We start from the raw sequence: 26,986 nt of genomic DNA on the forward strand, positions 1-26,986 counted from the left end.
AGTTACCTCGCTAACACCTCAAACCTGCTTCGTAGGGTTACCCATCTGGTCACCTCTGAGCCTGTGTTTGGCAGGGTGTGTCAGGACAAAACATTTTTTGAGTCCTGATACCTCCACTATGGGTTCAATGCATCAAACCAATGACATCTTTCTGCTCCAGCAAGCATTACTCATGTCAGAGTTTTTGCAGAGCAGAGTCACAGAGGATCCATCTCATTCTAGAACATTGGTGTTGGACACTGAGGATAAATCTGAGGGAAGAGCATCCACAGAAAAGTGTTAGAGAAGGAACTGATGGGGGGGGGGGGCTGTGAGTAGCATAGCAACAGGGCTCACAGAGCCCACAATAACATTAGCACAAGCACATGGTGGTGGAGTGTTTTTTGCAACAACATTAACTATCTATCTATCATACTGAATCAGTGTCTGCAAGATCACATAATGATAGTATATTACATAACATAACCAAATAAGGCATAGTATAACGTTACTGTAAGACAAAAAACATACATTTTTTTACATTTTAGGATGATTGTATGAATGGTCAAATTTTTGTCTCATACAGCAACAACTCAACAACACGTGCCACTAGGAAAAATATGTGCTTTGATTGAAACAAAACACTAGTATTCTACAGTTTCTTAACACCATTTTCTCTACATTTGCACGCTGTACATAACTAAAAAGATCTAAATGCGTATTCCCATGAATCTGATTGAGATCAAATGGTTGGCATGCAGATGCTGCATGGACATTTCACTGGTTAAACTTGAAGAATTATAATTCACAAATGACAGTGAGAAATGTGAAGGGAGGGTGACCAAAACAATTTGTGTGTAAAGTAAAGGTAAAGAAACATGTGCGCAATACATGATACAGATCTTTCCAGGAGATCAAGAGGGGCGGAACGAGGGCTGTACGGATGGTTACCTACAGATCCACCCTCTTGGCCTAAATAAATAGGCTTACAGGAAACCCTCTCTGAATAACCTTTAAACTGACTGGGAGTCGACCATAGAACGTAAAGGAATACATGGGACAAGGTAGGTTTTCTCTCCACAAATCACACGCATGCATGTTTCAAAATTGTGACTTTAATAACTTACATAATATTTATCCTGTGTGAAATGTCTAATGATGGCAGCATAACAAAAAGCATATACTTTAACTGTTCCATTTTCCCTTATTTGGTCAAACTGAATTTCAACTGTACATGTATGGTGACCACTGTGTTGTGAATGGAGAGGGAATGGTGAGGTTTCATGTTCTCTGTGATAATGTTGTGATATTTGTCACTAGTTTGCTCAGATTTGAGATGAATTAGACATTTCCTTTTCAGTTTAAAAAATAAAATAATTTTGGTGGGATTACAATTTTAAAGAATTGCAATATGTAATATCAATGCCACCCATAAAAAGAAAAAGCTGACAATGTTAATCACTTTACCTCTCTCTCAGAAAATTGTGACAAAATGTGGAATAGGATATTTTTTTTTGGACTGGTGGTCTGTCTCATCTGCCTCACTGACCAGACTCAGGTAAATATACAGTCAGTCAGCACTGAACAACAGAGAAACATGTTATTCCTTTAAACATGGGAGTAACCATTACTTATCTGCTGGTTTTGTACAGGAACAGAAAACACCTTTAGTTGTTCAAGGTAAGTGTTAGTTTTTTGTCTTTGTTTAACTTACATTGGAAACACAAGAGACAATCATTCTTAACCTCTGACCCCTGCCCTTTTCAATATGTTATTGTGTATGTGCATGTGTGTTTGATAATTTCAGGGACAGATTGCACACAGATCAAAGCTCTCTCCCCTCGAGCCACCAGTGGGGTGTTTGTCATTCAGCCTGCAGGAGTCACATCCCCCTTTAAGGTATGGAAACATCTAAATATATAGGCCAGGTACTATATCTACAGTTGTCATTTGGTTACACAGCCACACAGGGGAAGTAAAGCTTAGCTATGGAATGTTGAAGGTGTCGCCAGGCTTGCCAGAGTTACTGGAATTCCACAGGGTTTCAAAAAAACTATTTGTTGATTCAAAAGTATATTTACATTGTATACAGGTGTATTGTGAGATGCTGGCAGACGGAGGCTGGACAGTCTTTCAAATGCGCACTGGGGCAGAGGTTCTTTTCAACAAGACGTGGGCTGAATACGAACAAGGCTTTGGGAATTTACAGAGTAAGAAAGGGTCCCTCTAAACACCACATATTCCACCAGCAACGGATACTGAGAACTGTGTAGTTTGCTGAGCCATTGTTAGACTAATTGAAATACATTTTTGTCAAATTATCATAGAGGGTTCCCCATAATGCAGTGCATTTACTTTAGGTATGTTTTTCACTTCTCAATTCAGTTCTCTTCCCTGTTGTTTCCTAGAGGACCACTGGCTGGGTCTGAGTAAGGTGTTTGCTCTAACCAAGGGGGGTAGGGGGCGGAGTTCGACTATGCGGGTCAACCTGTGGGACTTTGAAGGGGGCACTGCCTTCGCTGAGTACAGTGACTTCCGTCTGGGCACGGAGAAGGAGAGCTACAAGCTGAACGTTGGAGCCTACAAGGGCAACGCAGGTAACAGTTCATTTCAACAGCACAAGGTGACAGGGGTCATATTATTTACTTCAGTATAACAATTATTTCACATTTGGTGGCAGCAATGGAACCTCTCCGCCTCTCTTTTATGTCATATGATATGTATGCTGTGTTGATATTCTTAAATGGTGTATGCTTTTGAAGTCAATACAATTAAGAGTGACTTTGAAGTGGAACTGATGTACTCTCTCTTCCTCCCTCCCTGTCTCTCCGTAGGTGATGCCATCCGTGGGAAATACGCCGGCATTGACCAGAACGGCTTTGGCTTCAGCACAACCGACAAGGACAATGACGGCTGCTCACCCTGCATCTTATTTGGCGACATCGCCGTGGACAAGTGCAGCTTCTTGGATGGAGGAGGGTGGTGGTACAGTCGCTGTGGCTCTGCCAGCCTGAACGGTGACTGGCACCCTGCCGGCGAACACATCGGCTGGAACTCTGGCCTCCACTGGGCGACCTGGAAAGGACGTGTCCCGTACTCAACGCGAGCCAGCCGCATGATGATCAAGTCTGTGTGGGAGAAGTTATTATAGCAAACTAAAACTGAAACCTAAACTAATCATGCAAAAACGATTTTGTAAACTGAAATAAAATTATGAACAAGCCCATTTGAAGAACTAAAACTATGCTGAAACTATTATCTTTGACTCCAAAACCAAATAAAATACAAATGAATTATGTTCAGTTGTATTAATAATTTTTTTATTTATACTTTTGGGCAAAAATCTAAATGGAATTTTCAAGCCTTTTTCTAATGGGGTTTTAAAGTTTCTGAATCTGGAGATTGCGATGTTTTAGATAGGCCTAGCTTGTGCAACACTATCACTATCTAACAGAGAAAAATCCACAAATGTATGTCCCTAACATTAAAACTTCAACTGAAAATAAACTTAATAAAAACGCAATAGCAATGTTTTTATAAAACTCATACTAAATAAAAACGACTAAATCAGGTCTGAAAACTAAACTGAAACTAAACTGAATATCAAATAAACATAAAAAATATGTTATAGAAATAAAACACAAAACGAAAACCATTTCAGATGTGCTGAGACATGGCCTTTCACACCAAGGTTATGGTGTGAAAGGCCCTGTCTCAACACATCTGAAATGGTTACCTCTGCCAATGTCTCATTTCCTTTATGACCACCGGTCTGAGAAGCACCTGATAGTGTCACGCAGTAGTGGGCATAAATAGAGGAAGCATTAAAAACAATAAACAGTATTTGTACATTTTGTACTTGTTTATTTTAACCCCTTCTCTTTCTTATATATTTAGTCATATTGCATAAATCAGAACCAACCTGTGACATATTTTTTACCCTGTTTCCACTGGCACTAGCTAGCTAATGAGAGCCAGCAGGAATTTTAGTTGGCCAGGCATATTGAAAGCTAGCTAGCTACATCATATCAAACCTTTCTGGTTTGCTTGGTTAGGCAGCTAGCTCATGCCATGGCAAGCGAGGTAGGAATTAAGCTAGCTAGCCTGTTATGCTCACGACAACACTAACTGTTTAGCTATCTAGCTAATGTCAGCAAGCTAAATACAGTACATGGCTCTGAGTCTGTCTGGCACTGGCAGGAGTATGGGGTAATGTTAGTTACAGCATAGTGAGGATGAATTAAATTCTTCAAAATCTTGCTAGCTAGCAACAATAGCGAAGCCAGCTGCAGTTACATATTGGCGAACTAGCAACATTACATAATTTCTCATTTCTAGCAGTGGAAGCGCAATTTCTGCTAGCCAAACCAAGGCCAGCACAACCTGGGTTGACTTCAAAGCGCCAATGGAAAGGGGGCTTTGGGGTGTCTTCTGGGCGTTCATGAATTTAGAGTGTTGTCAGATTGTGCGTTTCACATTTCACTCTTGGAGAGTTCAGAGCACACACTGGATGCGGCCGGCACAGGTCTCGAACCAGCATGTTTGCACTGTGATGCAGGGTCTTAGACTGCTGCGCCGCTCGGGAGGCTCCATCCACAAAGTTTTTAATTCTTATCAATTGCCTTGCACACAGTATCAAAATAATAAAATATTACACAGGACTCTTAAAGAATTTATTTTTTGATGACAGAAACCATGGGAAAAAATATGGGAAAATGCATAATGAAATGTTATCATCTGCCAGAGAGTAGCCCCAATCGGCCCGAGTCCAAGTAATATATACATTTGGGCCAGAATCTGCCCGAGCCCCAAGTAATATATTTGGGCCAGATAACTCACACCGGAATCGGCCTGAACTCAATCCCCGCATACGAGCCATAAGTAATACTGACTAGGGACACATGATGTCAGCCAAGTCTGACTCTCATCCAAGTCTGACTCTCATCCAAGTCTGACTCTCATCCAAGTGCCCTGACTCAGGCAGAATCATCCCAAATCCACTGTTTTATTTATTTATATTTTACCTTTTGACTAGGCAAGTCAGTTAAGAACAAATTCTTATTTTCAATGACGGCCTAGGAACAGTGGGTTAACTGCCTGTTCAGGGGCAGAACGACAGATTTGTACCTTGTCAGCTCGGGGGTTTGAACTTACAACCTTCCGGTTACTAGTCCAACGCTCTAACCACTAGGCTACCCTGCCGCCCACTGTGCTAGCTGGGTAGCAAGCTATCCAACTTTAGTCAGTTAGTTTGGGTGCTTGACTGCCTTTACCAATGCTCTGAATTTAAGAACACCCAGAGCGTACTCTGGCACTCCTGAGTGAATTTACGAACACACACCCTATAAATCCACAATGGTCAAAGCAATGTTTTCAGTGAATACAAAATACTCTGTTGACATTTTATTTTGTACACTGCAACAATTCTACATATCTAACTTGTGAACAGTTTCATCACAGAGTTTGACATAATTTATTATCTAGAATGTTGATATTGCATGAATTTGTTAGCACACACTTAGCCCATAACTGTTAACATGGTAGGAATCATGCGTTCAATGGTCTGTGTTTGTGATGAAATAATAGTTGTACTTATTGAATATTAAATCATGCATGGTTTCTCATTCCACAGTTAATAGGTTTGTTTTTATCCTACCATATAAGCCTGTTTTCTAACTTTGATTGAATACTGATCTTTAGCTTTGTCACGTGTTGCTACAATAAGCACTGGGCTCACTTGAAAAAAAGATATGAAACTGATCCTGGTTAAATAAAGGGTAGACAAAATAATTAAGGATATACATTTGATAAATGATGGTTAACAAGGCAATGTACCCTGTTGCACCAACCACAACTATTTGAACATCATGTAACATTTCAGATAAAGCAGAACAATTGCAATAAATTAGCCATTGTCAATCAGTTGAGTGCTGTTTCCAATGTTGCAGCCCAGTTTGTCACTTGTAGGAGTCTAACTATTCCTGTGATTTCTTTACACAGTGTCCTGAAGAGATATTCACACACACACAGGAGGTATTGTAACATGTATTGCTATTGTTATTATGATAAGGATTATGGTAAGACCTTTAAACAGGTCCACATTCACAAGGCCACGGGGCCAGACGGATTACCAGAACGTGTACTCCGAGAATGCGCTGATCAACTGGCAAGTGTCTTCACCAACATTTTCAACCTGCCCCTGACTGAGTCTGAAATACCAACATTTTCCAAGCAGACCACCATAGTCCCTGTGCCCAAGAACATTAAGGTAACCTGCCTAAATGACTACCGACCCGTAGCACTCACGTCTGTAGCCATGAAGTGCTTTGAAAGGCTGGTCATGGCTCACATCAACACCAATATCCCAGAAACCCTAGACCCACCCCAATTTGCATACTGCACCAATAGATCCACAGATGATGCAATCTCTATTGCACTCCACACTGCCCTTTCCCACCTGGACAAAAGGAACACCTATTCAACCTCTCTTTCATATCGTCTGAGATCCCCAAGGATTGGAAAGCTTCAAAGGGGGAGACACCCTGGACACCCAAACTGTTATAGACCTATATCCATCCTGCCCTACCTATCTAAGGTCTTCGAAAGCCAAGTCAACAAACAGGTCACTGACCATCTCGAATCCCACCGTACCTTCTCCGCTGTGCAATCTGGTTTCCTAGCCGGTCACGGGTGCACCTCAGCCACACTCAAGGTACTAAACGATATCATAACCGCCATCGATAAAAGACAGTACTGTGCAGCCGTCTTCATCGACTTCGCCAAGGCTTTCGACTCTGTCAATCACCATATTCTTATCGGCAGACTCAATAGCCTCGGTTTTTCCGATGACTGCCTTGCCTGGTTCACCAATTACTTTGCAGACAGAGTTCAGTGTGTCAAATTGGAGGGCATGCTGTCCGGTCCTCTGGCAGTCTCTATGGGGGTGCCACAGGGTTCAATTCTCGGGCCGACTCTTTTCTCTGTATATATCAATGATGTTACTCTTGCTGCGGGCGATTCCCTGATCCACCTCTACGCAGACGACACCATTCTATATACTTTCGGCCCGTCATTGGACACTGTGCTATCTAACCTCCAAACGAGCTTCAATGCCATACAGCACTCCTTCCGTGGCCTCCAACTGCTCTTAAACGCGAGTAAAACCAAATGCATGCTTTTCAACCGATCACTGCCTGCACCCGCATGCCCGACTAGCATCACCACCCTGGATGGTTCCGACCTTGAATATGTGGACATCTATAAGTACCTAGGTGTCTGGCTAGACTGCAAACTCTCCTTCCAGACTCACATCAAACATCTCCAATCGAAAATCAAATCAAGAGTCGGCTTTCTATTCCGCAACAAAGCCTCATTCACTCACTCCGCCAAGCTTACCCTAGTAAAACTGACTATCCTACCGATCCTCGACTTCGGCGATGTCATCTACAAAATGGCTTCCAACACTCTACTCAGCAAACTGGATGCAGTCTATCACAGTGCCATCCGTTTTGTAACTAAAGCACCTTATACCACCCACCACTGCGACTTGTATGCTCTAGTCGGCTGGCCCTCACTACATATTCGTCGCCAGACCCACTGGCTTCAGGTCATCTACAAGTCCATTGAAGGTAAAGCTCCGCCTTATCTCAGTTCACTGGTCACGATGGCAACACCCATCCGTAGCACGCGCTCCAGCAGGTGTATCTCACTGATCATCCCTAAAGCCAACACCTCATTTGGCCGCCTTTCGTTCCAGTACTCTGCTGCCTGTGACTGGAACGAACTGCAAAAATCACTGAAGTTGGAGACTTTTATCTCCCTCACCAACTTCAAACATCAGCTATCCGAGCAGCTAACCGATCGCTGCAGCTGTACATAGGCTATTGGTAAATAGCCCACCCATTTTCACCTACCTCATTCCCATACTGTTTTTATACTGTTTTTTATTTATTTACTTTTCTGCTCTTTTGCACACAAATATCTCTACCTGTACATGACCATCTGATCATTTATCACTCCAGTGTTAATCTGCAAAATTGTATTATTCGCCTACCTCCTCATGCCTTTTGCACACATTGTATATAGACTGCCCATTTTTTTCTACTGTGTTATTGACTTGTTAATTGTTTACTCCATGTGTAACTCTGTGTTGTCTGTTCACACTGCTATGCTTTATCTTGGCCAGGTCGCAGTTGCAAATGAGAACTTGTTCTCAACTAGCCTACCTGGTTAAATAAAGGTGAAATAAAAAAAATAAAAAAAATATGAGAATGCTATTCATTGACAGGTCAGCGTTCAACACCACAGTGCCCTCAAAGCTCATCACTAAGCTAAAGACCCTGGGACTTAACACCTCCCTCTGCAACTGGATCCTGTACTTCCTGACAGGCCGCCCCCAGGTGGTAAGGGTAGGTAACAACACATCCACCACACTGATCCTCAATGACCTGATGGCCATTAACTCATTTACTCAAGTGTTGTCATATGTCTGAGAGGTATTCTTTCATTGATTAGGCTACAGTACATCACTGTCAAAGAGCCATAGCAAATATATAGCAAAGATCCAAAGTTTCTCCCTGAAACTAATATTCCTGTTGATATTACAAAGGTATTGGATTTTATTATGGCTTAATAAGAAGGTTGATTTGTGTCTTTAATGTCTGCACTGGCTGTGTCCTTATGGCTGTGCATATCCTCCCTTTTAGCTTCTGTTACATCACTACTGCTACTAAAGGTAAAAAGGCTGGATATGTGTCCATCAGACTTCTATTACCTTTCACGTGCCTGAGGACAGTACATCTATTTGTGAGGATTGGTACACAGGCTGACTCCTGAAAGCTCTTCTCTCACCTGGGCCAGAATTTGCTCTGAAACTGTCTTCTAAGTGTATCAAATTCTCTGTCCTGCCATCATTTGAGTCTATCAGATAGCCCTTCTGTTGACATTGTGAGAAGATTAAGATGAAAATGTACATATAGAAATAACATATAGAATCCCTAGAATAGACAATGAGATTCTTGCAACTTGCCTAAGAAACTAATTACTTCTTTCTTACTTTTATTTCTTACTTTTTTTCGGAATTTTCTTAAAACTACATTGTTGGTTAAGGGCTTGTAAGTAAGCATTTCACTAAGGTCTACACCTGATGTATTCAGTGCATGTGACAAATACAATTTGAATCATAAAACACGGGACGAGATGTTAAAAACTGTCCATTGTGCCAATAGATGGAATGCACTCACATGAGATTTGCCGTGATGTTGACAGAGTGGCATGGGAGGTTTATTTCTTAGACTGGGGTAAGATGTCAATTTTGGGACACATCCTCAGTAGTGTGCCTTCGAATCAGTGGGTGTTTCGGCCTTTAATCACTAAACACCCTCATCAAAGGTGGCCAGCTAAAGGGTAATCAAGCCTTAGCTTGTGTCCCATGCCCAATTAAGATGTCCCACGGGACTATGCAAGGCAGGGGCTTCCTCTTCCCTGAGCCAGCCATACAGCTGACCGCATACCTCATATGCCCTCCTCAAGTTGGAGGGATCTGAATTGGGTTCTCAGGTGGGGGTGGGGGGTCATGAAGTTATAGCCCAGCAAGGGTCCTTCTGTTTGATCCAGATCCACTGGCTGCCTCTTTCAGCTGCTTGAGAAACTGCTCTGACGGTCTGCCGCAGAGCCTGTCCATGGATTCCAAGTTCTTTCAGCAACCTGATGATGGAAGAAGCCACGAATCCTCTGCATCCCACTTCAACTGGCCAGACCTTTGCATTCCAGCCACGCTGAGTTGCGTCTGCTGCCAACTCTGTGTAACGCAGTTTCTTACGCTCGTAGGCCTCTTCAACAGAGTTTTCCCACGGGACTGTGAGCTCTATGATGTACACAGCCTTTCGTGAAGGGGACCAGAGTACCATGTCTGGCCTAAGGTTGGTAGAAGCAATCTCAGGTGGAAAAATGAGTTGCTGGCCAATATCGACAAGCATCTTCCAGTCCCGGGCCATGGCTAGGTGTCCAGTTTCTGGCTTTGTAGGAGGATACTTGGGCCTTTTCTGTCCCTCCCGGATGAATGTTGTTGTTTTGACGGGATTGCTTGTTTTTGGAGGTAATGAATTGGTTGCACTCCTCTTGGTCTCAAGTGCTGCAGCCAGGCTCTTGAGGACCTGATTGTGCCTCCAGGTGTAGCGGCCTTGTGAGAGGCTGGTCTTGCAACCTGTCATTATATGCCTGAGAGTCGCTGGAGCTGGGCAGAGGGGGCAGGTCGAGTCCTCGCCATACCATTGATGTAGATTTTTTGGTGATGGAAGCACATCATAAACAGCTCTTATGATGAAGCTGATGTTGCTTGCCTCCATTTGCCAAAGCTCACTCCAGTTGATCTTTCTCCTCTCCAGGCCTTCCCACCGCGTCCATTGCCCTTGTTTAGCAAGAGAGACAGCCTTTGCACTTCTTGCAGTCTCCTCCTGTCTGCGCACCTCCTCGACCACCAGCTTCCTGCCTTCAGATGTTGTTGCCTTATGGAACGTTGGTTTGCTTGCTGCCAGGCCAAAGCCTCCTCTTCCATGCTGGATATTCCCCACAATGTCTTGGTGTCTCAGGGCTGATGTTGCTTGCTGCACAGCCTTGGATGATGTCCATTTCCGTCCAGTTTGTAGAAGAGGTGCAGCCTTGCTAATGGTCTGGTCTTTGGAGTCCTTCAATGTCATCTGAAGTCTTACTTTAGAGCACTTGTACTCCTCCGTTAGACTTGTAAGAGGTAGTTCAAGGACCCCTTTGCCATAGAGGCCGATGTTACTCAGGCATCGTGGGACACCCAGCCATTTCTTCACGTATGAGGTAATGGTTCGCTCCATCTTCTCCACTGTTGTTAATGGGACCTCATAGACGGTGAGTGGCCACATTACCCGGGGAGAAGTCCAAACTGTAGGCACCAAAGCTTGAGCCTCCCAGGCAGTAGGGTCTTGTTGATGTTCTCAAGACCGTCGGCGATGTCCTGCCTTACTTGCTGCACTTGATCTTTATCCTGGAGGCTTTCGTTGTACCATCTACCCAGGCTCTTGATGGGTTGCTCAGATACCGTTGGTATCGGGTCATCTCAATGCAGAACCTCACATCTTTAAGCTGTCCCTTGACTATGGAGATGCTTCGAGATTTGCTTGGCTTGATTTTCATCCGGGCCCACTTGATGTTATCCTGCAGTTTTGCAAGTAGCCGCCTGGTGCATGCTGCAGTGGTGGTCAGTATAGTCATGTCATCCATGTATGCTCGGATAGGTGGGAGACGGAGCCATTCCTTAGTTCTCTCACCGCCGACCACCCATCTCGATGCCCTGATGATGACTTCCATGGCCATAGTGAAGGCCAGAGGAGAAATTGTACAGCCTGCCATTATGCCTACTTCCAAGCGCTGCCATCTTGTTGTGAAGTCAGGTGTTGTGAAACACAATTGCAGGTCTTGGAAATAGGCCTTTACCAGTGTAGTGATGGGTTCTGGTACGTGGAAAATGTTGAAGGATTCCCAGAGGAGTTCATGGGGAACTGAGCCAAAGACATTGGCCAGGTCGAGGAAGATGACATAGAGGTCTCTCTTGTCCTTCTTAGCTGTTTGGATCTGGTGCCAAATCATACTAGTATGTTCCAGGCAACCAGAGAAACCAGGAATGCCTGCTTTCTGTACAGATGTATCAATGTACTTGTTCCTTTCCAGATAAGTGGACAGCCTCTGTGCTATTATACTGAAAAAGATCTTCCCTTCGACGTTGAGAAGGGAGATTGGTCGGAATTGACTGATGTCTGTCGCATCCTTCTCTTTCGGGATTAGCACACCACCAGCCCTTCGCCATGCCTTTGGTATTATTTCCTTCTGCCACACTATCCTCATGAGCCTCCAAAGAAAGCGTAGAACATCCGGGCGTTCTTGTAGAGCTTGTATGGTACTCCATTAGGCCCAGAAGCAGAGGCCGCTCTTGCTCTTCGGACAACGTTCTCTACTTCCCTCCATTTTGGAGGGTCAGTGTCCAGATTGAATTCTGGTGGTTGAATAGGTGGGATGTCATGTGGGATGACTATCTGCTCATGCCTTTTCATGTCCTGGTGGACATTTTCCAGATGTTCTTCCAGTTCAGGCTTTGGAGTTTTTAGGATTCCGCACTTTTCCTTTGCGAAGAGATCTTTGACAAACTTAAAGGGGTTTTTATAGAACCGTGTTCTTGAGTGTACCTTCTTCCTACGAAGTTTCCTTAAGTTTTCCGCTCTTCGCAAGGTTGCCAGCCGACATTTAATGTCTGCTTGGAGTAGCATGAGACGTTCTCTCTCTGCATCAGAGGCCTTCTTCCACTGCTTCCTCAGCTGCCTTCTCTCTCTGACAAGTATCTCGATCTCCTGCTGTCTCCTAGATTTGGCTGGCGGGGGTGGTGTCTTGCCACTTCTCCTTTCGTTTACTCCAAAGCGCTCTTCTCCGTAGTGGTAGATAATGTCTCCCATCCTTTCAAGCTTTTTCTCTGCTGTTCCTACCTGTTGTTCCAAGATTTTTGTCAGGTCGTTGTTGATTGTTTCCCACTCTCTCTTTTCAACAGCTTTGGGCCACTTCACACTCGGTCTGTGCCCTTTGATCTTTTCCTCTTTAGAGGTCTCTGTGGTTGGGTGAGTTCATCCACCGGCATTTCTGTGCTTGTGTTATCCTCGTCAGTTACAGGGGTGCTGATGCTCTGCGAACTTTGGTTTGCGTCCCGTCGCTGTGCTTCATTCGACTGATTTGACTGGCTGCTTCGTAAGAAGTACTGGTCAATGCGAGGTCCCTGTCTCTGCTCTCCCAAGCACCTTTTCCTCCCTTGATGGATCCTTAACCCCCATGCCGATGTTACTCTCTCCCAACCACAGCTGCACACCTGAAGTGTGTGTCCTGCTGCTGTTATGGTTGTCTCATGTGCTGTGTTCCTACTCGTAGTCGTTTCCGTTCCTGGGTCCGTAACCGTGTGATCAGTCGTTGAGCCATCTTGCGCCCCAGCTCTCGCAGGCTCTAGGGGTATGTTCCTTTGTTGACTTTCAGTAGCACTTAGCGGGTGTCTCCAACATACTGAAACAGCGTCGGAGACTGCCAACATGGGTAGCTAGCCCATGACAGCCCCAGTGGGGTCTGTTCCCTCCGGTCAGCTGTCTCTCCAAGCTGTCACACAGACTTTCCTATGTTGTCAGCTGTCCTTTCACAGCAGTCACTGGACTGGTCCAGATGATCAGAATCATAAAACACGGGACGAGATGTTAAAAACTGTCCATTGTGCCAATAGATGGAATGCACTCACATGAGATTTGCCGTGATGTTGACAGAGTGGCATGGGAGGTTTATTTCTTAGACTGGGGCAAGATGTCAATTTTGGGACACATCCTCAGTAGTGTGCCTTCGAATCAGTGGGTGTTTCGTGATTTGATCAAATATGGTAAAAGATTGTATCAAACAATGTATTTGTATATATATATTGTGATCTGTGGACAGGTGAAACAGATCAGGGTGTGACAAATATACCACACTGCCTCAGACCTTTTATGCCTAAAAATACAATTCCGGTGATACAATTAGTTGTGTAGTTTTCGAACTGTCAAAGCTGTCTTGTGCTTGTCTCCACACCCCCCCAGGTGTCTCCCATTTGTTCCTGTATTCCCTGTGTATTTATACCGGTGTCTCTGTCTGTCTGTTGCCAGTTTGCCTTGTCATGTCAAGTCAACCAGCGTGGTTTTCTCTGCTCCTGTTTTTCCTAGTCCTCCCAGTTCTGACCCTTTGCCTGCCCTGACACTATACCCGCTTGCCTGACAATTCAGCCTGCCCTGACCTCGAGCCTGCCTGCCGCCCTGTACCTTCAGAACTCTGATCTTGTTTATAAACTTAATATATGCCATTTAGCAGACGCTTTTATCCAAAGCGACTTACAGTCATGTGTGCATACATTCTACGTATGGGTGGTCCCGGGAATCGAACCCACTACCCTGGCGTTACAAGCGCCATGCTCTACCAACTGAGCTACAGAAGGACCAAGAAGAAGAAGAACTTCTGCCTGACCTGGAGCCTGCCTGCCGCACTGTACCTTCAGAACTCTGATCTTGTTTATGAACTTCTGCCTGACCTGGAGCCTGCCTGACGCCCTGTACCTTCAGAACTCTGATCTTGTTTATGAACTTCTGCCTGACCTGGAGCCTGCCTGCCGCCCTGTACCTTCAGAACTCTGATCTTGTTTATGAACTTCTGCCTGACCTGGAGCCTGCCTGCCGCCCTGTACCTTCAGAACTCTGATCTTGTTTATGAACTTCTGCCTGACCTGGAGCCTGCCTGCCGCCCTGTACCTTCAGAATTCTGATCTTGTTTATGAACTTCTGCCTGACCTGGAGCCTGCCTGCCGCCCTGTACCTTCAGAACTCTGATCTTGTTTATGAACTTCTGCCTGTCCTCGACCTGCCCCTTGTTTTTCAATAAATATCAGAGACTCGAACCATCTGCCTCCGGTGTCTGCATCTGGTTCTTGCCCTGTGTTGTTATAATATTGGTCAATATATCACAGCTAAGGGCTGTTCTTAGGCACGACTCAAAGGGGAGCGGTTGAACAGAGCGGTGCAACAAATCAACACCTCAGGAGTAAATGTCAGTTGGCTTTTCAAAGCCAAGCATTCAGAGGTTCAGACAGCAGGTCAGAGAACAAGAGAGAGAGCGAGACAGGGTTGAAACAGCAGGTCTGGGACAAGGTAGCACCTCTGGTAAAACAGGTCAGGGTTCCATAGCCGCACACCACCACATAGGATAGTATAGATACTGGAGACTGAGACAGAGGGAGTCAGAGACACTGTGACCCTGTCCACAGTTAACCCTGCACAGCGCCAGTCAGGTAGGATATAATCCCACCCACTTGGCCAAAACACAGCCCCAACAAGGGATATCAACAGACCATTAACTTACTACCCTGAGACATGGCCAAGTATAGCTCACAAAATACGAGTATAGCTGGAAATAAATCTGGAATCTGGTTCATCACTCCAGTGCCTTATTGCCATTCACCTTTGCACCTCTCGGCCAGACTATGCTCAATAATAGGACTTACTGAAGAGATGAGTATTCAGTAAGTCTTCAGTAACATTTAAGTCTTCAGTAAAGCCTTAAAGTTTGAGACAGAGTCTGCGTCTCACATAGATCGGCAGACCATTCCATAAAAGAGGAGCTCTATAGGAGAATGCCCTGACTCCAGCTGTTTGCTTAGAAATTCTAGGAACAACATTCTGTGAATATCTTAAAGACCAAATTACATTTTTCTTTGATACCAACGACAACACAGAGACCTCCCCAGCATTATTGTGGGAAACACTGAAGGCTTATCTGAGAGGCTGTATCATCTCCTTTCAGGCTGCCAGGAGTAGGCAAAACAGAGGAAAACTGGAAGAACTAGAGGGACAAATTCGCTTACTGGATAGGAAGAATGCTAGCCACCCATCTATGGAGAAACATAGAAAAATTACCTATTTAAAATTTGAATATAATCAGATTCTGTCAGCTAAAATTGCTAAATCTTTTCTCTATGCCAAGCAAAAATATTTTGAGTTTGGTGACAAACCACACAAATTACTCGCCAGACAACTTCGAAAAAATGTGAGTGACCGAATGATTCACAGGTTTAAATCTGCATCTGGGGAATTACTCTCTTCCCCCAAAGACGTCAATGACAGATTCCGGCAGTTTTATGAGACTCTATATACATCTAAAGCGGATCCTAACCCCTTAATTATGCAAACATTTTTGGAGGACTGTAATCTTCCTGCCCTGAACCATGAAGATTCTAACTTCCTGAATAAGGAAATATCTCTTGATGAAATTCGAGAAACAATTAAATCTCTAAAGAGTGGCAAGAAACCCGGGCCCAGATGGATACCCTGGTGAATTCTATAAAACATTCAGCAACATGCTCTCCCCCTATCTGCACAAAATGTTGATTCAGGCCAATGAGGATGGAGCTCTCCCTTCTACTTTGGACGAAGCGTGCATTACAGTTATACATAAGAAGGGTAAAGATCCAGAAGAGGTAGGGTCATACAGATCAATATCTCTCCTTAATACAGACCAAAAGATTTTATCAAAAACTCAGGCTTAGCACATTAATTGGCAAATTGGTCCATTCGGATCAGACCGGCTTTATCCCTAACAGGAACTCATTCTTCAATCTTAGGCGCCTCTTCAATATTATGTATGCTCAGAGGTTACCCAACGTGGACCTTGCCGTCATATCTCTTGACGCCGAAAAGGCCATTGACCAAGTTGAGTGGCCCTATCTATTCAAGGTCCTACAGAAATGTAATATTGGAGATAGGTTCATAAATTGGATCCAGCTTTTATATAGGAACCCCTGTGCCAGAATACTCACTAACCAATCATTGTCGCCCCGATTTAACCTCAACAGGGGGACAAGGCAAGGTTGTGCGCTGTCGCCTATGCTCTTCGCCCTAATTATCAAACCGCTCGCCCAGACGATGAGATCTCATGCAGCAATACACGGCTATAATACTAAAGATACTCTAAATAAGATCTCCCTATACGCAGATGACATCCTCCTCTATGTAACAGAACCCCAGGCTAGTATCCCAGCTATTCTTGATGTGATCGATTTGTTTGGTACCTTCTCGGGATACAGAATAAATTGGAACAAGAGTGAATTAATGCCCATGCGGTCGCAAAATACATCCTGGCTAGAACATCTCCCATTTAAGTTATCTTCAGAAAAATTGACCTACCTAGGAATTGTAGTTACCAAACAATACTCCTTACTATTTAAAGAGAATTTCCCCTCTCTGATACAAAAACTCAAAGCAAACATACTATTTTGGAGAACTCTCCCAATGTCTCTGCTCGGAAGAATTAATGCCATTAAAATGGTCTTCCTCCCACAACTGCTCTACCTATATCAGAACATCCCACTATTCATACCTAAATCCTTTCATAAACAACTGGACTCAATAATCAATCCTTTCATTTGGGATTATAAAACACACAGGATAGGTAAAAAACACCTCTGTAAATCCAAGATGGAAGGAGGATTGTCTCTCCCAAATTTGATATTTTATTACTGGGCCGCTAACCTCCGCATTGTTACGTTTCTGTTGGATGACGTACTCCCGGCATCCAGCTGGCTTAGTATGGAGCGTGAGGAGTGTCACCCCTTCTCTATTGGCGCTGTGATTTTGTCGCCTGTCAATCTGGAGATGTCACTTTATTGTAACAATCCTATCATACATAGCACAGTCCGAATCTGGAAGCAAATTAAAGTCCACTTTGAGCTTAGACCAATGTCATTCATGCTCCCTGTCGCCAGGAATCCCTCCTTTGCCCCTTCTAACCTTGATAACACCTTTTGAGCGATGGGAAGAGTTTGGGATAAGTACCATAGGGGAATTATACATAGAAGGGACCTTTGCTTCCTTTGAGTTGCTGAGGGAAACTTATAATCTTCCCAGAAGTAATTTTTTCAGATACCTACAAATTAGAGACTACGTTAGAAAACACCTCCCAACATTTGGGAATGCTAAACCTTCCATGTTTGACAGATGCATAAAAATATGCCCCACCTCAGATAAACTGATATTGCGTCTATATAATATATAATATAATAATATGATGCTTTTCAATCTGTTAGCACACCTTCTACTGATGCCATCAAGGCAAAATGGGAGGAAGAACTAGGGACTGACATCTCGGTGGCAGACTGGGAAGAGAGCTTGGAGTATATCCACACATGCTCCATTAATTCCAGACATCGTCTCATACAATTCAAGGTATTACACAGATTACACTATTCCAAAACTAAACTGCATAGGATATTTCCTGACACATCCCCTACATGTGATAAATGTCAGGCTACGCAGGGTACACTACTCCACTGCTTTGCCCTATGCTCTAGCTTGCATGGTTATTGGTGTGGAATTTTTAGGATCCTCTCTGAAGTTTTGGAGACTTCAATAGATCCAGACCCGCTTCTGATAATCCTGGGAGTATCTGAGTCCCTAAACGGATTAACCAACCCCCAAAAACAACTCATCTCGTATGGTCTCATCTCGGCAAAAAAACTAATCTTGTTGTTTTGGAAAAGGAGGGAAGCGCCCTCTACCAAATTATGGCTCAGTGAATTGGCAAACACTGTACAGTTAGAAAGAATTAGATATATTCTGAACAATATATTATCAACATTTGATAAAAAACTGGCAGCCTTTCCTCTCCTACTTGGACGAGTCGGCGCTGTGAATTTGTACTTCTTAACGCACTCTCAATTGTAATATTTTAATCTACCTTTGGGCAGCATGTGCTGGCCCTGCCACCCAAGCAGTTGGGAGGGGGGGGTAGGGGTAGGGGAGGGGGGGGATAGGGGGACATCTTCCCTCTTTCTTTCTACTTGTCCTTGTTTTGTACGTCGTGTTTTGTATTATTTGTTCTGCACCCAGAACTCTGGGTCTTGTTGTTCCTGCTCTTTTATGTTTAGATAAGAATTGTATACCTGTCATGTATACCTATACACCATTATTGTGTGTGTTTAATAAAAATATTTGAAACAGACAAAAAACATAATTAAAAATTTAAAAAAGAAATTCTAGGAACAATAAGGATCTTGTGACTAAACGATGGTATTTCACGTAAACAAAAACAATTATTTTGTGTTAATGACTATATGGTGGAAGATGTGTTCAACACCAGAGAGAGCTCTTCAAAGATTCTGAACATAAAACACGGGCATTAAAAGTGAAATTCAAGTTTTGTAAATATACCACTTATATTTGAAAAACGTGCCAAAGTGATTGATAAAAACCTATATATACTGAGTGTACAAAATATTGAGAACACCTTCCTAATATTGAGTTGCACCCCCTTTTGCCCTCAGAACAGACTCCATTCGTCAGGGCATGGACCCTACAAAGTGTCGAAAGCGTTCCACAGGGATTCTGGCCCATGTTGACTCCAATGCTTCTCACAGTTGTGTGAAGTTGGCTGGATGTCCTTTGAGTGGTGGACCATTGTTAATACTCACGGGAAACTGTTGAGTGTGAAAAACCCAGCAGAGTTACAGATACTGACACACTGAAACTGGTGCGCCTCGCACGTAATACCATACCACGTTCAAAGGCCCTTAAATATTTTGTCTTGCACATTCACCCTCGGAATGGCACACACACTGTGCACAATCCATGTCTCAAGGCTTAAAGATCCTTATTAAACCTGTCTCCTCCCCTTCAAAATCTGTCACTGATTATAGTGGATTTAACAGGTGCCATCAAAAAAGCATCATAACTTTCAACTGGATTCACGTGGTCGGTCTTGATCAAGGAAAAAGCATGTGTTCCTAATGTTTTGATGCTCAGTGCATATTGTAGCAATCCTCACCATATGAGGTATAATTCCCACCATGTGGGTTAACCCTATTGGCGTGATGTGTAAGGTGTTTGCAGAGATTGATGAGACGTTTTGAAAGGACGTTGGCCGTCGGACAAGTCAGGAATCTTTTTTGGGTTGCTCAAAGATTATGATCACTTGCCCGAAAATATAGATTAGCTATTTACATGCAGAAATGTTATATACATTATTGCAAGCCTTTCACCTACACATAGGGGATGAACCAGAAAGATCAGTTGTGGAATTCTTTGTATTTTAGTTGTCAGTAAAAAAAAAAAATGCAGAGCAGGCTTAACTTGCTTGACTATAAAATGGGGAGGAACGAGAAAGTTCAGCTTTAGGCTGGAATTATTTGCAGTTTGGTTGTTTTTTAAAAATCATCTGCCCAATGGGGCAACCTCAGAGTAGGCTCAACTAGTACGACTGCTAAGTACACTTCCCGCAGACAATAGGGCAACTCTTAGTGTCAATCCCTGTTCACATCCCTGCCCTGCTGTTCGATACAATATCTTAAATGACAGTGTTTTTAATGAATTAGATTATATAATCTTGAAGCCTATTCAAAACAGCATGGGAAAGGATACTGAAGTAAAGCATAAGCAGCTGTCATCTTCACAGCGAATATAAATTCCCTGATTACACATGAAGGCGATATCATGACGACGTTAGCTGGCTACACGCATGCACTTCTCCCTTAACCATAGCTCTATAACCTTAAAGAGTGACTCCCTTTAAAAAGACACAAATCCCTTTAAAAGCGGCCTGTGTGGCATCAATATGAGTCAGAAACAGTTATTCTAGTGTCAAAATTGACTTCTAATTTTGTCAGAGTTTGGAACATCAGGGCGTCATAACAGGTAAATTAACGATGGGTTTCAATTAAAAAATGTCCATTTGCCCACTAACATGGGGTGAACAGTTCTGGTGATTGCGCTCTACTCAATAGCATAGACAGTGAGACTGCCTAGCATCTTCGACTCTGTTTACATAAAACAACACATTGCACATTTTTTTACTTGAGAAAAACTGTCCCAAACACCTTAGTTATAATGCAAAAAATAATTACAGATTTATTGAGTTATCTTAGACTCATTCTGGGGATTTTGAGGAAGTGAAATAGGATTACGCAAAATGAGTAATGTTCTTTTGATAATATGATTACTTTTGGACACTCCTCAGTTTATGCTCTAGACTGATCAGTTCCTTCTCTAACACTGTGTCTCATGGTAGACAAAAATCAAAATGCAGAATCAGTCAGGAAACCTCCAAGACTGAAATTTTGTTTTTCTAACGAGCAACAGAAAAATACATGTGCCAATTGCACTTTAACCAAGTTGAAGCGTTGGCTAAACTGGGTTATTGTGAAATTGAATCATCATTTTGATAAGCTAATGTCATTATTTTGACAAAGCAAGTGAATTCTTGTCATAATTCAACATTCCAAAATCCGACATTTGCGACTGTTGGAGAAACGTCTAGTATCGCAGTGAGTTGACATTAAATACTTTTTGTGACAACTGTCAGTGACACAAGCAACAATGGAGGCAAACACATACTTAGAAAGGGAATACTTTCCCTGGACCACAATTGAAGGACGTCGACTTAAAACAACTTGCCATTAACTATCTTTAGATGGTAAGTCAGCTGGTCTGGAGAAAGTCTGGTCATGCAGCAGTAGGTGAGGTCTACCTCTCCAGTGCTCAGAATGGTATTCTATGAAGCAAGATACTGTACATCTACTCAGGGTTTTCTGAAGCTAACCAGCTTCAGTTAGCTTCATGTTCCAGGTCAGGCTTAATCTGTACTACGACCTCTAGCAGGCTTGTAACTCCGCTTGCATGTCGCACATGGCTGGTCAGACACCAAACTCTTCATTGAGACAATGTTAAAACATAAATCCATGGGCAAGTCAGTGCCACATTTAAATTTGTACTGAAATCAAAATTAAAGAAAAAGTTCTGCAAATTCTGCAAGCGATGGTATGAAATAGTATTTTAGAAGGGCTGCCTTTATTGTAATACTTATTGTTAATGGTCGATTTTGGTGAGTTTATCACTGCACAACCACAAGCATCTTTCTCCTAGCTATAAAATAATTGTATTAAGTCATACAAAAGTGTTACTGTGTGTAAAGTTTAAATTGCATTATTTCATAACTAAATGTGCAATGTGATATATTTAAGAGGAGTTAGCCGTGAGTTAGCCTGCCCCAGAGCAGGCTACTTCTGAAGGATTTGTTGCAATAGAAATTGACCTGGCTAAAAGGTGAGCCACTTTTGTAAGACCAGTTATTCCGAGTTGCTGAGTTACCTCGCTAACACCTCAAACCTGCTTCGTAGGGTTACCCATCTGGTCACCTCTGAGCCTGTGTTTGGCAGGGTGTGTCAGGACAAAACATTTTTTGAGTCCTGATACCTCCACTATGGGTTCAATGCATCAAAACCAATGACATCTTCCTGCTCCAGCAAGCATTACTCATGTCAGAGTTTTTGCAGAGCAGAGTCACAGAAGATTCTATTCTAGAACATTGGTGTTGGACACTGAGGATAAATCTGAGGGAAGAGCATCCACAGAACAGTGTTAGAGAAGGAACTGATCGGTCTAGAGCATAAACTGACGAGTGTCCAAAAGTAATCAGATTATCAAAAGAACGTTACTCATTTTGCGTAATCCAATGGATTATACTACTAATTATTTATTTTGTAATCTGTAATCGGTAACTGATTCAATTTTTCAAGAAATCCACCCAACCCTGATGCAACAATAATACCATTTGAAACACTGCAATTGTATTTGGGGTGAAAAGGAGACATCTGAAGACATTTGAGAGATAAACACAAACCTTATTTTATTCCTTGTTCATTGGACTGTGCTGGATGTATTCCTGGCGGTTTGAAATTTCCTCTAAACTCCAATATTGGATTGTTAAGAGTGTTTTCTATGGGGGGCTGTGAGTAGCATAGCAACAGGGCTCACAGAGCCCACAATAACATTAGCACAAGCACATGGTGGTGGAGTGTTTTTTGCAACAACATTAACTATCTATCTATCATACTGAATCAGTGTCTGCAAGATCACATAATGATAGTATATTACATAACATAACCAAATAAGGCATAGTATAACGTTACTGTAAGACAAAAAACACATAGGTTTTTTTACATTTTAGGATGATTGTATGAATGGTCAAATTTTTGTCTCATACAGCAACAACTCAACAACACGTGCCACTCGGAAAAATATGTGCTTTGATTGAAACAAAACACTAGTATTCTATAGTTTCTTAACACCATCTTCTCTACATTTGCACGCTGTACATAACTAAAAAGATTTAAATGCGTATTCCCATGAATCTGATTGAGATCAAATGGTTGGCATGCAGATGCTGCATGGACATTTCACTGGTTAAACTTGAAGAATTATAATTCACAAAGGACAGTGAGAAATGTGAAGGGAGGGTGACCACAACAATTTGTGTGTAAAGTAAAGGTAAAGAAACATGTGCGCAATACATGATACAGATCTTTCCAGGAGATCAAGAGGGGCGGAACGAGGGCTGTACGGATGGTTACCTACAGATCCACCCTCTTGGACTAAATAAATAGGCTTACAGGAAACCCTCTCTGAATAACCTTTAAACTGACTGGGAGTCGACCATAGAACGTAAAGGAATACATGGGACAAGGTAGGTTTTCTCTCCACAAATCACACGCATGCATGTTTCAAAATTGTGACATTAATAACTTACATAATATTTATCCTGTGTGAAATGTCTAATGATGGCAGCATAACAATAAAAAGCATATACTTTAACTGTTCCATTTTCCCTTATTTGGTCAAACTGAATTTCAACTGTACATGTATGGTGACCACTGTGTTGTGAATGGAGAGGGAATGGTGAGGTTTCATGTTCTCTGTGATAATGTTGTGATATTTGCCACTAGTTTGCTCAGATTTGAGATGAATTAGACATTTCCTTCTCAGTTTAAAAAAGAAAATAATTTTGGTGGGATTAAAATTTTAAAGATTTGCAATATGTAATATCAATGCCACCCATAAAAGAAAAAAGCTGACAATGTTAATCGCTTTACCTCTCTCTCAGAAAATTGTGACAAAATGTGGAATAGGATATTTTTTTGTGGACTGGTGGTCTGTCTCATCTGCCTCACTGACCAGACTCAGGTAAATATACAGTCAGTCAGCACTGAACAACAGAGAAACATGTTATTCCTTTAAACCATTACTTATCTGCTGGTTTTGTACAGGAACAGAAAACACCTTTAGTTGTTCAAGGTAAGTGTTAGTTTTTTGTCTTTGTTTAACTTACATTGTAAACACAAGAGACAACCATTCTTAACCTCTGACCCCTGCCCTTTTCAATATGTTATTGTGTATGTGCATGTGTGTTTGCTAATTTCAGGGACAGATTGCACACAGATCAAAGCTCTCTCCCCCCGAGCCACCAGTAGGGTGTATGTCATTCAGCCTGCAGGAGTCACATCCCCCTTTAAGGTATGGAAACATCTAAATATATAGGCCAGGTACTATATCTACAGTTGTCATTTGGTTACACAGCCACACAGGGGAAGTAAAGCTTAGCTATGGAATGTTGAAGGTGTCGCCAGGCTTGCCAGAGTTACTGGAATTCTACAGGGTTTCAACAAAACAATTTGTTGATTCAAAAGTATATTTACATTGTATACAGGTGTATTGTGAGATGCTGGCAGACGGAGGCTGGACAGTCTTTCAAATGCGCACTGGGGCAGAGGTTCTTTTCAACAAGACGTGGGCTGAATACGAACAAGGCTTTGGGAATTTACAGAGTAAGGAAGGGTCCCTCTAAACACCACATATTCCACCAGCAACGGATACTGAGAACTGTGTAGTTTGCTGAACCAGTGTTAGACTAATTGAAATACATTTTTGTTGATAATGCTCATGTTTACTTCTAAGTCAAATTATCATAGAGGGTTCCCCATAATGCAGTGCATTTACTTTATGTATGTTTTTCACTTCTCAATTCAGTTCTCTTCCCTGTTGTTTCCTAGAGGACCACTGGCTGGGTCTGAGTAAGGTGTTTGCTCTAACCAAGGGGGGTAGGGGGCGGAGTTCGACTATGCGGGTCAACCTGTGGGACTTTGAAGGGGGCACTGCCTTCGCTGAGTACAGCGACTTCCGTCTGGGCACGGAGAAGGAGAGCTACAAGCTGAACGTTGGAGCCTACAGGGGCAGCGCAGGTTACTGTGATTGCAACAGCACAGGGGGACAGTGGTCATATTATTTACTTCAGTGTTATAGTTATTTCACATTTGGTGGCAGCAATGGGACTTCTACACATCACACATATGTCATATGATATGTATGCTGTGTTGATATTCTAATATGGTGTATGCTTTGGAAGTCAATACAATCAAGAGTGAATTTGAAGTAGAACTGCAGTATTCTCTCTTCCTCCCTCCCTGTCTCTCCGTAGGTGATGCCATCCGTGGGAAATACGCCGGCATTGACCAGAACGGCTTTGGCTTCAGCACAACCGACAAGGACAACGACGGCTGCTCACCCTGCATCTTTGGCGACATCGCCGTGGACAAGTGCAGCTTCTTGGATGGAGGAGGGTGGTGGTACAGTCGCTGTGGCTCTGCCAGCCTGAACGGTGACTGGCACCCCGCCGGCGAACACATTGGCTGGGCCTCCGGCCTCCACTGGGCGACCTGGAAAGGACCTGTCCAGTACTCGGCCCAAGCCAGCCGCATGATGATCAAGTCCGTGTGAAAGAAGATTATTACAGCAAACTAATACAAAAACGAATCATAAAAAAAACAATTTCGTAAACTGAAATAAAACTATTAACAAGGCAAGTTTGACAAACAAAACTATACTGAAACTATAATCTTAAAAACACTTGACCAGTTAAAAGGTCTATAAGCACAACATGGTCACAGTCACCATGTTTTCAGGGAAGAGAAGTTTTATTTGTTGCACTGCGACAAATCTGTATATCTAATGTGAACAGTTTAAATAGTTTGACATAACTTATAGTCTAGAATGTTGATATTGTATGCGTTTTCAAATAGAATTATCTTTAGAATAATTGTTTAGCACACACTTGGTCCATACATACTTTGCCCAAGTTCAGACACCATTATTTTGCCCTGTAAACATGATTGAATTCACACATTCAAAGCTCTGTGTTTAAAGTGAAATAAAAAGTTGTACTAATTGCATATTAAATCATTCATGGTTTATCATCATAGAGTAAATAGGTTGCTGTTCTCCTACCCTAGAAGCCTGGTTTGTAGCTTTGATTGAATCGAGATATTTAGCTTTGTTACACATTGCTACATTAATCCCGGGGCTCACTTGAAAAAGAGATCTCAATGTGACTGATCATGGTTAAATAAAGCATAAAAAGAATGAAGACTTCAACTTTGATGAACAGATTATGATTATCAAATCAGCATACCCTGTTGTGCCTACTTCAACTATTTGAACATGACGTGACATTTCAGATAAAGCAGAACAATTAGAAGAAAGTCTTCATCAACAATTTCATTTCTGTTTCAAATAAATGCAACCCACTTTGTCACCTGTAGGAGTCTCACTCAGCATACGTGTGATTTCTTTACACAGTGTCCTGAAGAGATAATTATGCACACACACACACACGCACACGCATACACAAAGAGGTAACATGTAACAACTATTTTTATTGTGACGTATTATATTGAGGTATTAACCCAGAATAACCCAGAATGAGGACTAAATGGAGTAACGGACTTTGAACATTCTCAAGTGGTCATGTCTTTTGACTTACCTTCCTTCTTTCTCTCTCTTCTGGAAGACTTTGCCATCTGGCTGCTCCTTCCATCGCACAGATGCACCTCCCTCTGTCTGGGTGATCTCTGCCTGTATCTAAAAACAACATGGATGACAAACGCTGTATAAAGATGTGATCCACAGGAAATGATCTGATGGCCATTTACTCATTTGTATAAGTGTTGTCACATGTCTGAGAGTTATTCTTTCACTTCATTGATTAGGCTACAGTACAACGCTGTCAAAGAGCCATAGCAAATCTATAGCAACGATCCAAATTTCCTCCCTGAAACCTCTCCTCCCACCTGTGTGAGAATTTGCTCTTTCACCAGAGGGTCATTAAGGTCAACTCCTGGATGTACTTTCAGAAACATCTTCACCATGCTTACAGTTTTCTTTCCTGTGAAGAGAAACATCTTGACATCAAGCTCGTATTCATTAGTGCACACCTTAGCAAAAAGTTTTGCAACAGAAAAGTAAAACAAATGTTTCTTATACCCTTTGAAAGTAACTCAAATCAAATTTTCAAATCAAATGCATTTATATAGTCCTTCTTACATCAGCTGATATATCAAAGCGCTGTACAGAAACCCAGCCTAAAACCCCAAACAGCAAGCAGTGCAGGTGTAGAAGCACGGTGGCTAGGAAAAACTCCCTAGAAAGGCCAAAACCTAGAAATAAACCTAGAGAGGAATTGCCTCTTAACTGCCTCTCATTCCATATCATGTCCGTAATCTTTTCAATGGGATTGACGATTATATCATAACATTTGTGAAAATGCAGTAATTTAAGATATA

General features: G+C 42.5%; 1 protein-coding gene across 2 annotated transcripts; it reads left to right on the forward strand.

Annotated features, from left to right (window-relative positions):
* Positions 1–668: 668 nt before the first annotated feature.
* LOC118365905 (angiopoietin-4-like) lies at positions 669–26,003 on the forward strand. Of its 2 annotated transcripts, none has more exons than XM_052492510.1 (4): positions 669–1,878; positions 2,072–2,189; positions 2,388–2,576; positions 24,847–26,003. In XM_052492510.1, exons 2-4 carry the CDS (start codon positions 2,084–2,086, stop codon positions 25,143–25,145), a joined length of 594 nt encoding a protein of 197 aa, XP_052348470.1. In that variant the 5' UTR covers positions 669–1,878; positions 2,072–2,083; the 3' UTR covers positions 25,146–26,003. The 2 variants fall into 2 exon arrangements, with proteins under 2 accessions (XP_052348470.1, XP_052348469.1); XM_052492509.1 differs by lacking the exon at positions 24,847–26,003 and adding an exon at positions 2,814–3,214 and having other exon boundaries at positions 1,115–1,878.
* The last annotated feature ends 983 nt before the right edge of the window (positions 26,004–26,986 follow it).

The sequence above is a fragment of the Oncorhynchus keta genome, chromosome 33, assembly GCF_023373465.1.
Source record: "Oncorhynchus keta strain PuntledgeMale-10-30-2019 chromosome 33, Oket_V2, whole genome shotgun sequence".
NCBI lineage: Eukaryota > Metazoa > Chordata > Actinopteri > Salmoniformes > Salmonidae > Oncorhynchus > Oncorhynchus keta.

What these genes read in the sequence shown, in the direction of transcription:
- LOC118365905 (XM_052492509.1), top strand. Translation starts at nt 2,084, where the DNA reads ATGCTGGCAGACGGAGGCTGGACAGTCTTTCAAATGCGCACTGGGGCA. An exon ending in AGGCTTTGGGAATTTACAGA is followed by an intron (nt 2,190 to 2,387) that starts GTAAGAAAGGGT and finishes GTTGTTTCCTAG; the next exon opens with AGGACCACTGGCTGGGTCTG. An exon ending in AGCCTACAAGGGCAACGCAG is followed by an intron (nt 2,577 to 2,813) that starts GTAACAGTTCAT and finishes GTCTCTCCGTAG; the next exon opens with GTGATGCCATCCGTGGGAAA.